The sequence below is a fragment of the Cynocephalus volans genome, chromosome 18 (genome assembly GCF_027409185.1).
Source record: "Cynocephalus volans isolate mCynVol1 chromosome 18, mCynVol1.pri, whole genome shotgun sequence".
In the NCBI taxonomy this organism is placed as follows: domain Eukaryota; kingdom Metazoa; phylum Chordata; class Mammalia; order Dermoptera; family Cynocephalidae; genus Cynocephalus; species Cynocephalus volans.
This window is the reverse complement of record NC_084477.1, coordinates 18,293,500-18,305,641: the sequence shown is the minus strand read 5'-3', so window position 1 is coordinate 18,305,641 and position 12,142 is coordinate 18,293,500. Positions and strand designations below refer to the sequence as shown.

Below are 12,142 nucleotides of genomic sequence, written 5' to 3'. Positions count from 1 at the left end.
AAGACTGTGTGTCTGACTTTCTGAAAGTGGTCTCTATGCTCCCAAGTATCTTCTGTTCAGATTCTTAAAACTTGGTAATGATATGCATGTACCTAAGTACTGTTACTATAAATGTAAAACATAAGAACAGAAATGAAAGTTTTAACTTATTTTTCAAAGGCCAAAGAATCTTTCACTAATATATTATATATAAAGAATCATCTGCCAATTTACAAAGAAACATAACATATAACTTAGATGGGAAGATACTAAGCTAATTACAGAAAGACTGTATCCTGTTCCAAAAACCCCATTACAGATTTGCAACGGCCAAGTCTTCCTGCTGCCCCCATGCCAGTGCTACCACCTGCTCGGCAAACTGGGTCATGTAGCGCTGCAGTCGGGACTGGTTGTCGGTCTGCTCGCACATCTGCACCAGGATGTCGAAGTCACAGTACTTCTCTGCAAGAGAAGCAGCCCACGTATACTGGCCCAGTGTGACTGCGGAAATGAGAACAGGTGGGAAAAATCCTTTGGGCAAAACTTGAGGTACATAATAAAAAAAAATCACTTGAAATTCTACCTTTATTCATAATCTACTCTAAGATTCATCAATGAAGCAGAAGCCTCTCCAGCTGCCAGCATTTCGTTTCATAATCCACATCTGCCCGCTAAACATGCGAATTCAGCTCTTGCTTCATCACGGCCCAAACGAGACCCCTTCCTTCAATACCAGCAAGCCACGGTCCCTCGCCTGAGCCTTGCTGACGGGCCACACTGCTGTGTCTGTACTGCCTACCACCTTCCTCGGGCTCTGCTCCGCAGTCTAGTTATTCAAGTAAAGGTCTGGGATGCTAAGCTCTGAGGGCAGTCTCTACGTGTTGGTACTTCATTCATTTTCTAATTATCTTTAGCATCATCTATGCTACTTGTACCTGGTAAATACTGAAAAAAAGACTGAATAAATGAACACAGAAAGCTGTACATATTTGCTTTAAGTTCCTGGTTAACGGCTGGATTAACGTTACTAAACTGAGCACACTGCATTAACTATCTGCCCCCTCATCTATTCTGCAAGCTCAAAGACCCACAGCCCTCACCACACGGCATGCACTTACGAAGAGGAGATAAGAGATCTGATCTCTTTTGCAGGTACTCCACATCTAGACTGTCATATCTCTCCTGATCACTGGATCTGTCCAGAGACTTAAGCTGAGAAACATAGCCCTCTAGGAAGCAGTCAATCAGTGCTACTAGCTGCTCTGTCACGGTGTTCCGGAGGTTGCTGTCTGCCTGGGGATAAACCATCTTCAGGACAATCCCATGCTGGCGTACTATGGCTGTTCGGATGCCAGAAGGACCACTCGTTGCTGTGAAATCACACAAAACGAAATGGCAAGTAAGGGCTCTATAATGGTTAGGGCAAAGCAAAGTGCTAAAAAATTACATCACTTCACCTGCTGGAAAAATAAACCAAACAGACTCAGGTGGTACCTCCATGCCCTGCTGGAACCCCATCTTCTCTATGGAGATTTCCTCAGCAAAGCCTGGTTGCATGACTCTTCTCCATCTAAGTCCCGTTAATGCTACTCCATTTACTTTTTTGTATTAAATGAACATAAAATATAGTCCACACCTCCAGGGCCAGGACCTTCTTCTATGACTGAGTATTTATGTCAAATTCTAGGAGATGCATAATCAGTACCAGGTAAATGAATAAATTATGGCAAAAGATACAAAAACGTCCAAGGGAATAAAGTGATTTTGACAAGAATTGCTCATTTTGAGGATGGCCCTCAAGTTACTTTTTGTTTCTCTTCCAAACGTGCACTAGGGAGTAACACAGCTTCCAAAAATGATGAGCCATCAGGAATACATCTTGAACAACTGGTGGTTAAATCGGTGTGTTACCTGTCCACGGAACATACTCGGGTTCCTTTCCCAGTGGTTCTTCTCTTCTGTACAAGGAGCTTCTGTGCTGGCGATAATGACCAGCAGCCTGCAGCATATCCTGGGAAAAGGCAGTGTGTCACCACAGTGTGTCATCACTTACCAGTGATGACTTGCAGAAGATAACCTGAACCGTCCAAGTGTATCAACAGAAAAAGTACTCAGGAAAGGTCAGTACGATTACTTTTTTGATTCTTTCTGCTTTTGAAATCTGTTTTACTTCACAATCTAACTTCAATTTTGGAAAACAAGTAATCAAAGTAGGAAAACCATTATAATAAAACATTAAAATAAAGTCCACTGGCTAAAAATAAATGGGACATTTTAAGTCAGTAATCTAAGTAGCTCACTTTTGAGTAATTAAAAAATAGAAGAATTATTTAGATAGTTATTAACATGAATACATTTGCAATGACATAAACATCCCTCTCCAAATAAAAGGTTTCTATAGAAACATTAATATGTACACGGCAAACATTCAAAAGATTTGGTAACTGAATGATAAAATGATGGATATTTTTCTAACTTTTTGGAATGAACAAATGGCTAAAACCTTACAAATCACTGGCAATAGACAGCAGGAGTACGGACACCCTTCCCTGTCTGTGCACCCCCCGGGCTTTGAGCCACCACTCCTGTACCTTCAGGATGTTGTTCACATTGACCACCACCTCCGCCCACTCAACCGAGTCCAGCGACGAGTCCTTCAGGACTTGCTCCTCGTGCTCCAGCAAACACTCGCAGATGGTGTCTACCTGGGACACCTGAGGGCATGCACAAGTCATGCAAGAATTACGGCCGTGCGTAACACCTAGAGATACTCAGTGGGTCACGCACCAGCCACATCCTCAGATCATCAGGAGAAAATTTATTGAGAGTTAGTGGTGCAAATAAACTTAAAGACCAAAAAAAGTAGAATCTTCTAATTTTTAAGTTTGAGTGCCCAAATAACTGTGTTTTAAATAGGCAAATTCTGGATTACTACCAAGTAGATTTTTTTTTTTGGTGGCTGGCTGGTATAAGGACCCAAGCCCTTGATGTTGGGCAAGCAGATTTTTAATTTAAACTCCAAGTAACTGAAATATTTGTTTGTTATAGCTATTAGTACTCAATGCAACCTTTAAATAGCAGTAGGTAACAAATGACATCTCTTGACAACGTAGGAACACAAATTAATTAACTAATGGATTTAAATAATGACCCAAATTAATGAACTTGATAATTTTTCTTTGAGGAATTCCCCTTCTTTAGACATAACAGAAATGTCTGCAGAATAGCAGTAAACAATATGAGAAAACAACGAACTAAATACATTGGTTATCAGGACGGGCACACTAAATACCATAACTTCTAACGCCTCTATTTTCTGCCATTAATACCACGTGGAGGTAATGGTACAAGAATGTCCTTAGGCACTGAAGCTCACGTTTCTGGTTTCAGTCCAAATGAAGCTTCCCCTTTGCCTAGTCTGGGCTGCTCTGAGCACTCAGAGATGAGAGGAAAGAGACCCAGAGCTGCCACTTCCGGGAGCTCAAGAGCACGCTCAAGATCAGACGCGCATGTACGTGAAAAATTACTCTCCTGTGGTCCAACCTTGTTCTTCCTTCTGTTTCTGATATTAGCCAACGGAATCCCAACAGGAAGCCGTCGGCACATTTAATCTGTAAAGTTAAGTGTAAGAGTCTTTCAAACTGTTAATGTGAAAAATGAAAGCATGTATGATATAAAAAGCAGAAAACAGTAAGGCAATAAAATGCCCTAACACTTGCTAAATGCTCCTACCACGTGTACAGTCAGTGGTTTCAAATACTGCTCATAAGCTGTGCCAACGTGATCTGCTCCTTCAGCAGCTGGCTGTGCTCGTAGAAAGCCCTAGAAGCACTGGCTGCTTCCCAAACTGGAGGCAGGCAGCAGGGTGGTGGACCATCACACAGATTCTGTTACTTTCTGTCAGTGCAGCCAACTCAAAAATGTCTCCCTATGCGGACCAGCAATTTGGGTTAACCAGCTCTTCTTAAAATGCTAATACCCTTTAGAAATATAATTTGACACTGCAAGTGGAAGGACAGGTAAAAAGAAATAAAAATCCCTGTGTGACTACATTCATGGTATTCACGCATTCCCTGTCCAGAGTGCAGGAGGCTGAAGACCAGCAAACCTCATGAGAATTGAGGCCAAGCAGGACGTGAACGGTCTGAGCACTGCTGCATTTTAGGTCAGGGCTCTTCTGAGGAACCAGTCACATTTTTAGCTCTGCTGCACCATATTCCCAAAGTACTCTTCATATATTACGTATCCAACTGACAACTTCCAGACCCTTCACTTGTCTTCATTGAGCTGGGAAGTGAACACACACTCAACTGACTTCTAACTCTGCCTTTATCCAAGTGCAGAAAGAGGAACCAGGCTCTCGCTCAGTTCTTTCAAGTAATTTACCATTAATAACTAAAAAGAAACCTTTGTCTTATCATGTAAAATTGCATTTATAAGGACCAAAAAGGACACAAAAAATACAATAACTTGACTTGTTAGATCACGGAACTTAAGGTGAGTTGCTTTTCTTCCATTCAGATTTCTGGCTTATTTCTGAGATTAAAAAAGCAAAACAGAGGGCTTTTCCTGCATTCATAGGAGCTAACCCAAATGTATAAACACAAGGAATTCAAAGTACATCCATCAAACACCGAGAACTGGCACAGTGTGCTGGATACTGGAACACAGCTAACTGTGGGAGGAAGGACGCGACATGTGAGACAACAAATAGAGTTACAGGTTCCTCAAACGCAAAAGAAACTCCAAGTCAACACAGAGCTGAGGGAAGAGCTGGCACTATTTCTAAAATCAGACAATGCCATGAAGAGAAAAGGGACTGTCTTCACCAAGGACTTATAAACTCCAGAAACAACCTATGACCATGCCCAAAACAGGGAGTCAACCTGGGTCTGCGGCCTCGTTAAGACAAGCAGGGCTGGCTGGTCAGCTCAGCTAGTCAGAGCGCAGCCCTGTAGTCCCAAGATCACAGGTGTGGATCCCTGTAACAGCCAGCCACCCAAAAAAAAAAAAAAAAAAAAAAAAAAGGACAAGGGCCTCCTGAGTGCTCTGTCAATCTTACAGGGAGTGTAGAGCACACACAAGTACAGGAACTGTGTGGCCATCACCACAACATCCAGCTGCCACCAACTGGCGGCATCCCAACCTTTTCTCCCTCTGAAGTGCACAGCACACTTTTCTTTTCCTCTGGAAATAAATCTGATTTTACAAGTGAGGTGTGTCAGGGAAGGGATTGTTTACAAAGCTGTGGGCAGGACTACGGGCGAGCCATCAGCACCCCAGGCCTGCAGGGGCGAGGTACGCCGCGGGATGGAGTGTGGCTCCCATGGGGCATGGCCCCTGTGCTGTGGACGAGGTGGGGAGGGCAGCTGGGGAAGAACCACCTCGCGCTCATCAGACCTGACAGGAGCCGGTGGAGCAAGGCCACCTTCCCGAGCAGTCAAGACAGGACTAGGGAAGACAGGGAAGCAGCAGGGAGTGCCTCCTGGTTAATCCTGCAAGCTCCACTTTACAGGCAAGCCACGGACGAGGGCCACCTGTGAGGGATGCTTCATCCAGAAAACACGGAGTCCAACGTCAACCTTCCATAAGACCTTTCCTATTAACGTGTCCACGCTGTGATCCCTGCTTGGGGCATGAAGGGCATACCTCTCGGAAAAAGACATCAGCAGGGGTCAGGCTGGGCGGGATCTCGTACTCCCTCTTGCTCAAGGCCATCGATATGGCCGTGTTCACCAGGTCACAGAGCCGGGAGTGGTGGTTCTTGAGGACGATGGCGGCTGACAACTTCTCAGCATGCTCCCGGAGCAGCAGACGTGTCGCCATGGGCGCCCCTCTGACTGGGAACACGCGCAGACGCCCGAACAGGCCAACCTGGTGAGACAAGCACGTGTTCCAGAAAGCGTTTAGGAGCACATGCAGAGCCCACACGTCGCATCTCCAGCCTACAAGTTCCTCGGGCTGTCTCTCACTCTGGCTGTTCTAACACACACATCAGCCAGGGCGCTGACGCCTGTTCTGTGACCAGGTCACTCTGGAGTTTCTGTCCACCACTGCTGTCTTCACCTACCCTGTTTCCCACATTCTGTTATGGTTATCAGGACGGGCACATTGGTCTTTTCCAGATACATCTGTTAACTCCCTAGACGCCAGATTCTTGGGAGCCAGGAACTCAGCACCCTTCACCTTCGAGGATTCATTTCTAGAACCTCAGGCTGCGGGGAAGGTGGGGAGTCTGGTCTGCACCTCCTACTTCTAATCTGACTGATGCCCATTTCTGGTGAGTTACAAGGCTCTATCTAGGAGGTTCCCAAGCATTCTCACTTGACACATTGTGTCAGTAACCTACATCAGAAGCCAAGAGACAGATGTAAACAATGGATACTTTTCCATATGCCCAGTATAATCCCATTCATTAATAAGTGATATTTTTATATCCTTCTTTTTATGTTTTTATAATATTTACATGCTAGGAGATACCTTTTTTAAAGCACAGTAAGGGTCACACTGTGAGCACCTTGCTTTATTTGACAGCATCTTACTTTTCTTCATGATACACTCAGATAGTCTCCACTATTTTTCATGATTCTTCCTAATCTACTCACCCTGTCTGCCTAACTGTCTCATGGTAAGACTGACACAGCCTTTCCTGCTTTGAGTTCAGTTCCTGGTTGCCTCACAAGTATCTAGAGGGCAGTTCCTGGCTGCCTCACGCCGCTTTGGTGCCACAGTGTCCATGCTGAAGCAGCAGTGCTAGGTCAACCCGCCGCAACGCAGCTGCGTGTGAGGACAGAGGCTGCCCTCAACACCAGAAAACCAGACGCAACGGGATCATTCTCAGGCACTGAGATTGCTTCCCGCCCCCTCCAGATGAGGATGTCCCCTTGCCGGGGGCCAGTGTGGCTTGAGGGGAAGAGGAGCCCTACATTCAGAAATATTTCCTTAGACAGAAGTATCCAGTTGTCCATTTCTCCTGATTAACACAAATTCTTCCTGACTAGTAAAATAATCTCTAGATATTAAAGGAAATGGAAATGTAGGAGGCATAGCCAGAATATGGTTTTCAGATGTAGCAAGACACTGCCTTGCAGCAGGCAGTGCCACCAGTAGTTGTGGGGTCTGGGGTCCGCTGCAGGATGCTGCGAGCTCATGCTGGTATGGCCTCTGCCTCTGAGGAACTGGTGCGCATGAGCTCTGCCCAGCCAAGTATGCACACCTTGTACACTGGGGTGACTCTGCCACGTCTACCATCGATCCCTTCCATCTAGGCGGGCCTTGTGGCTTGCTTTGACCAGTGTCACTTGGTGAAAGTGACATCATGTGACATCTGAGGAGAGCCCTACAAAGCCTACAGCTTCTGTGTTCATCCCTGGGAACGCTGCCCTGAGACCAGTTCTGCTTCCAGGAGGATGTGAGTCCAGGTGAAGCTGCCCACATAGCCCCAGCACCAGCTGCCGGAGGCAAGTGAGGCCTGGACCTTCTGCTCAGTGCATCCCACACAGGCCAAGGAGCGCCCCAGGTGAGAGTGGCAGAACTGCCTGGCTAGCCCAGAGCTGCTACAAGCCACCATGTTTTGGGACGGTTTGTGATGTAGTAATAGTGAACTGATACACTTGGCTAACTAAGTGACTACATCAAGAGAAAATGTATTTTTCCCCGATTAATCCAGAGCTTACCTAAAATACTAAAAAAAAAAGAGTCTAAATAAACAATTGGAGTTTTCTCACCAAGACAGTAAAAGAGTAGACAGAAACCAAGCCATGCATTGAAACTGAAATAGAACATGGGATTAGGAACAGTAAAGTTACTTCTGGAATCATCTAGAGCTGCACTGTCCAATAAGGTGACTTATTTATTTACTTATTTTGGCAGCTGGCTGGTGCAGGGATGAAATCCCAGACGTTGGCCTAGCTACTAGTGGCTTATTTATTTATTTCAGGGCTGGCCAGTGCAGGGATGAAACCCTAGACATTGGCCTAGTGGCTAATTTAAATTTAACTGATTAAAAAAAAAATTAGTTCTGCAGTTGCACAGCCACATCTCAAGTGCTCAGTGGACATGCAGCAGGTGGCTACCATACAGAGAGCACGACACAGAACATTCCCACCGCACTGAAAGTTCTATCACACAGCACTGACTACAGTCTCTTAGCATGGAGGCATGATTGGGTTTGGAAAAAAATAGCCAAAAACAGAAAGAAATTTGCCCATTTGGATATGTAATACACCTGGGAGCCACTATTTATCAACAAGGCAGGGATGGGTGAATCCTGTCCAGCAGCAAAGACGGTTTCCTCATTTAGGCTCAATACATATGGGGACACCCCTTTACAAAAGGAAATGGATTACTTCAAATGTGGACTTGACTCTAACAGCATCTCAAAACTGAAAATTCATATATAAAAATCTGTCATTGCCTTAACATTCCTGTCTTTCTAATCATACAAAATCAACTTATGAAAACCTAAGTTTCTACATGAACGCACACAGGAAATCTGAACAAAATCCTGCTTTTCATACGTGTAGTCACAGGCCTCCACACAGCCCCGGAATTAAGTCAGCACAGAAAATGGAGAACACTGGCCACGCCCCACCCAGCAAAACCCCTGAGAGGGAGAGTGCGGGGCAGAGCACAGCCAGGCCTCCAGACCACCTCCTCAGCAGCCGTGACCCTCACATGGTGGATGAAGTCCATGAGGAGAGAGTGGGCTTTCATCTTGTCCTCCAGCTGGTGAAGAATAATCAGCGACGTGTTGCTGAACCTGGGGGATTCTATGAAAGCACAGCAATGAAACTTGAACACTGACACATTCACTCTACAATGATCACTGCTACTAAAATGAAAAGTTAAGAAAACCTACACAAAAGGAAAGGACCAACCTTTTAATAAAATTATCCATAACATTACACAGGAACTTAAAAAGTTTAGAGGAAAATTTGGGGGTTTTGATACAATTTACACTATATTTACTCAAAACGCACAATGAGTTGGGTTAACCATTTACATCATTTAAGCTCGACAGCTCCAAAGAAAGAATACGAGCAAGGAGGGGCACTGATGTTCTCTTCCCACAGCTGCCGCTTGGCAAACTTGCTAACGTGTTTGAGGCCGCGCCTGGCACACGGGTACCCCCCTCACTGCTGGGGTGGAGGGGCAGGTAAGAGGGCAATTGACTGGGTGGCAGGAGGACACGACACGCCCACGTCTGTGTGCTGAGACTGGCTCACTGTCTCTTTAGCAGAATGTATAATTTCTATTAGCCAAATACACTGATTGTGCCAAAATTATAACTCAATTTGGGGGCAAGTAGGAGCCAAATGCCTACCCACGCCACCCATCTCCTGCTAGAAATAAAAGCCGAGAAAGCTGAGCAGGGCTAGCCTGCCTCCGACAGCACAAGCAGGATTCGCTCCAATGTCCCCTCAGTTTTCATCTAGATGTGCTCTGAGCACTTTTCAGAATCTCATCTACAGAATGTTACAACCCTTTAAAAAATACTGAATTAATACTAAATTGTTTGAGAAACTAAAAAGCATGCTTTGAGAGATGCTTTTGATAAAGAACCAGAATATTCTTCTCAAAACAGGTCACTCCACAATATTAAAATGAAGATGTTCTTACCCTCGAGGACAGATTCAGCCCACCGTGGATCAGAAGCTGGGTAGTCGTCCACCAGGTCTAAACTCAGCTGGGTAACAGTCCTGTCTAGCTCAGAATCAGAATCCAAATCAGACTGAGAGGAAAATAGCTCATCCACCATCATCTGAGCACGAACTAAATCTTTTCTGAAATAAAATTTGAAAACCCAAGAATTAAGGGAGGCTAAACGTTTTCAAAACTCACCAAGAAAAAGTTGTTAACGCCCCATTTATAGAGTTTAGCCCACAGTTACTTTTAATAAAATTTATTTTCAATTAAATAAAGGGAGAACACTATTATGCATTCATTAATTCCGCAAAAATATACTGAATACTTACAGCAAGCTAGGCCCCGGACACAGAATGATAAATAAGTCCCGGACTTCACAGAGTGTGCAGTGTTGTGAGGACTCAGCCAATTAAACCAGTAAAGACACATGCAGTGTGACTAGCACCACCGCAGGGAAGATCAGAGGGCCCAGAGCAACAGAAGGGACACCAGGCCCACCAGAGGGGCAAGGAAAACTTCCCGACGTGCACAGAAGAGGTCGAGCAAGGCTGGGTGGGGACAGTCTGGGGAGGGGCACACAGTTGCACACAGCGCATACGTCCACACCTGCCGGCAGGTGAGCTTGTGTCTCAGCAGAGAACTGACCAAGATCACCCGGGGGGAAGAGAGTTTAGAACAGAGGTTCCAGGGAAACCAATTAAAGGACAGGTGAGCCCATAAACAGCAGCCCATACTTCTAAACTGGTCAGAGAGATTAGAGGACAACCAGGGTCTCAATGAACCCAAGCAGGAATAAAGTATGGCTCACGTCAAGAAATGAGTCATACTCACAAGGGGCGAGTCACAAAATCAGAGCCCATGAAGTCTTGTAACCACAATAAGGAGTCTGAAGATAATCCAGAGGGCAACAGAAAGGCACTGAGAAGGAAGTGTCATGACCTGTTCTATTTCCCCAGAGATCATTCCACAACACGGAGAGTGGATTGAATGGTGGATCGGACAGGAAGGAGGCAAATCTAGTCAGGAGGTCACTGCAAGGAAGCTGGGCAACTGGCTGGACCTGAGGTACCAGGATGACCCCCCGATTCTGCTCTGAGCAACTGAATAGGTAGCAATGCTCAAAATGTGACGGGGTACAGAAGGAAGACGAAGTTTCGAGAAGACAAGCTCCATTTTAGACATGCTGTAACTGAGGTGCCCGTGAAATATGCAACTGCCATGGGACTTCCTGCACTTGTGTATCTTTATACCTGTGTCTCTTTATCTGATGAAGCCGGGGGAGGGAGGCAGACCACGCAGGGAGCACGGAGAGGTAGTGCAGCTGTAAAGAGCAGCAAACAGAGAGGGGGCATCTCAAAGGGAACACAAAGTCAAAGACTGGTCTTATGGCTAACTGCCGCCGAGGAAGGGCCAGCACAGGAAAGGTCAGATGGAGGAAGGACGGTCGAAGGAGGTAAGCAGAGTGGCATTTCAAACAAAGGATGCTCCTCTGGCAGGAAGGGGAACACACCTCCCTACTCACTGGCAGAAAAAGCAGAAAAGCAGCGGGGATGCGGGCAGGCCTGTGGGCATTGAGTTCACAGAGTTCCCACCTAACGGCTGCCGTGACGTCTGCCATCCGCTAAGTGAGAGAGGAGGGAGAAAAACGGGGAGCTGAAGGAGACTGGAGAAGGGCAGAAGCGGTGTCAGTAGAAAAGAAGACAGAGCTGTCCAAGGAAATGCACGAAAACTGCCAGGAAGTGGGACAGGCGGGAGGCTGGAGACTAGGCTCACCATGGGGTACAGGAACACAGAGCTGAGCATGCCAAGGTCTATCAGCAACTTCAGAGTGAACTTCCTAAACCTCTCATGAGCAAAGCATTTTATATTCGTTATGTTTTAAATTAGGAAAAACAAAAACCAAAGCAATAAAAAGAATAATTTCAAAGAAATTATGCTATGAAAACAGTGATATCACCTTAGCAACAAACTAAGTGTTACCTCTAATTGTGACCCCAGGGGGCAGATGGTGACAACTGAAGATAACTCTGGTTGTCTCAAGTAGGGAGAAAGGGTGCAACTGCCTAGTGGGAAGAGGCCAGAGACGCTGCTAAGCAGCCTACAATTCACAGGACAGCCCCCACAGCAAAAAATCACCTGGGCTCAAGTGTCAGTATTGACGGATTCAGAACTCCTGCTTAACAGGTATCCCAGTCCTATCTGTGAAGAGTCTACTTCCGCAGGACTACCGCCTGACATGCACCCGGAACTAACCACTTGTCAGGCCCATTGCCCCTTTCCCATTGGAGCAGGACGAGTCTAGCACAGCCATGCTAGAGGCTCAATGACACTGCTCTTGCAGCTACCACACTCTCAGCATTTAGGGCTGGGGGTCCCTCTCATATCTAGTAATCTCCCCACTAAACATTTAAAAATGACTGCACTGGGTTGAACAGTGTGCTCACAAACTCATGTCCACCCAAAGCCTCAGAATGCGACCTTACTTGGATCTTTTCGCAGATATAATTGTTAAATC

General features: G+C 45.8%; 1 protein-coding gene across 1 annotated transcript in view; it reads right to left on the bottom strand.

Annotated features, from left to right (window-relative positions):
* Positions 1–12,142, bottom strand: part of NUP133 (nucleoporin 133) — a 54,848-nt gene that overhangs the window by 20,887 nt on the left and 21,819 nt on the right. Inside the window, exons 13-19 of the mRNA XM_063082748.1 lie at positions 9,601–9,764; positions 8,656–8,750; positions 5,629–5,853; positions 2,571–2,693; positions 1,891–1,990; positions 1,098–1,349; positions 347–480 (exon numbers count right to left, since the gene is read on the bottom strand). Of these exons, the coding sequence (XP_062938818.1) occupies positions 347–480; positions 1,098–1,349; positions 1,891–1,990; positions 2,571–2,693; positions 5,629–5,853; positions 8,656–8,750; positions 9,601–9,764 (1,093 nt within the window). The remainder of the gene's footprint in view (positions 1–346; positions 481–1,097; positions 1,350–1,890; positions 1,991–2,570; positions 2,694–5,628; positions 5,854–8,655; positions 8,751–9,600; positions 9,765–12,142) is intronic.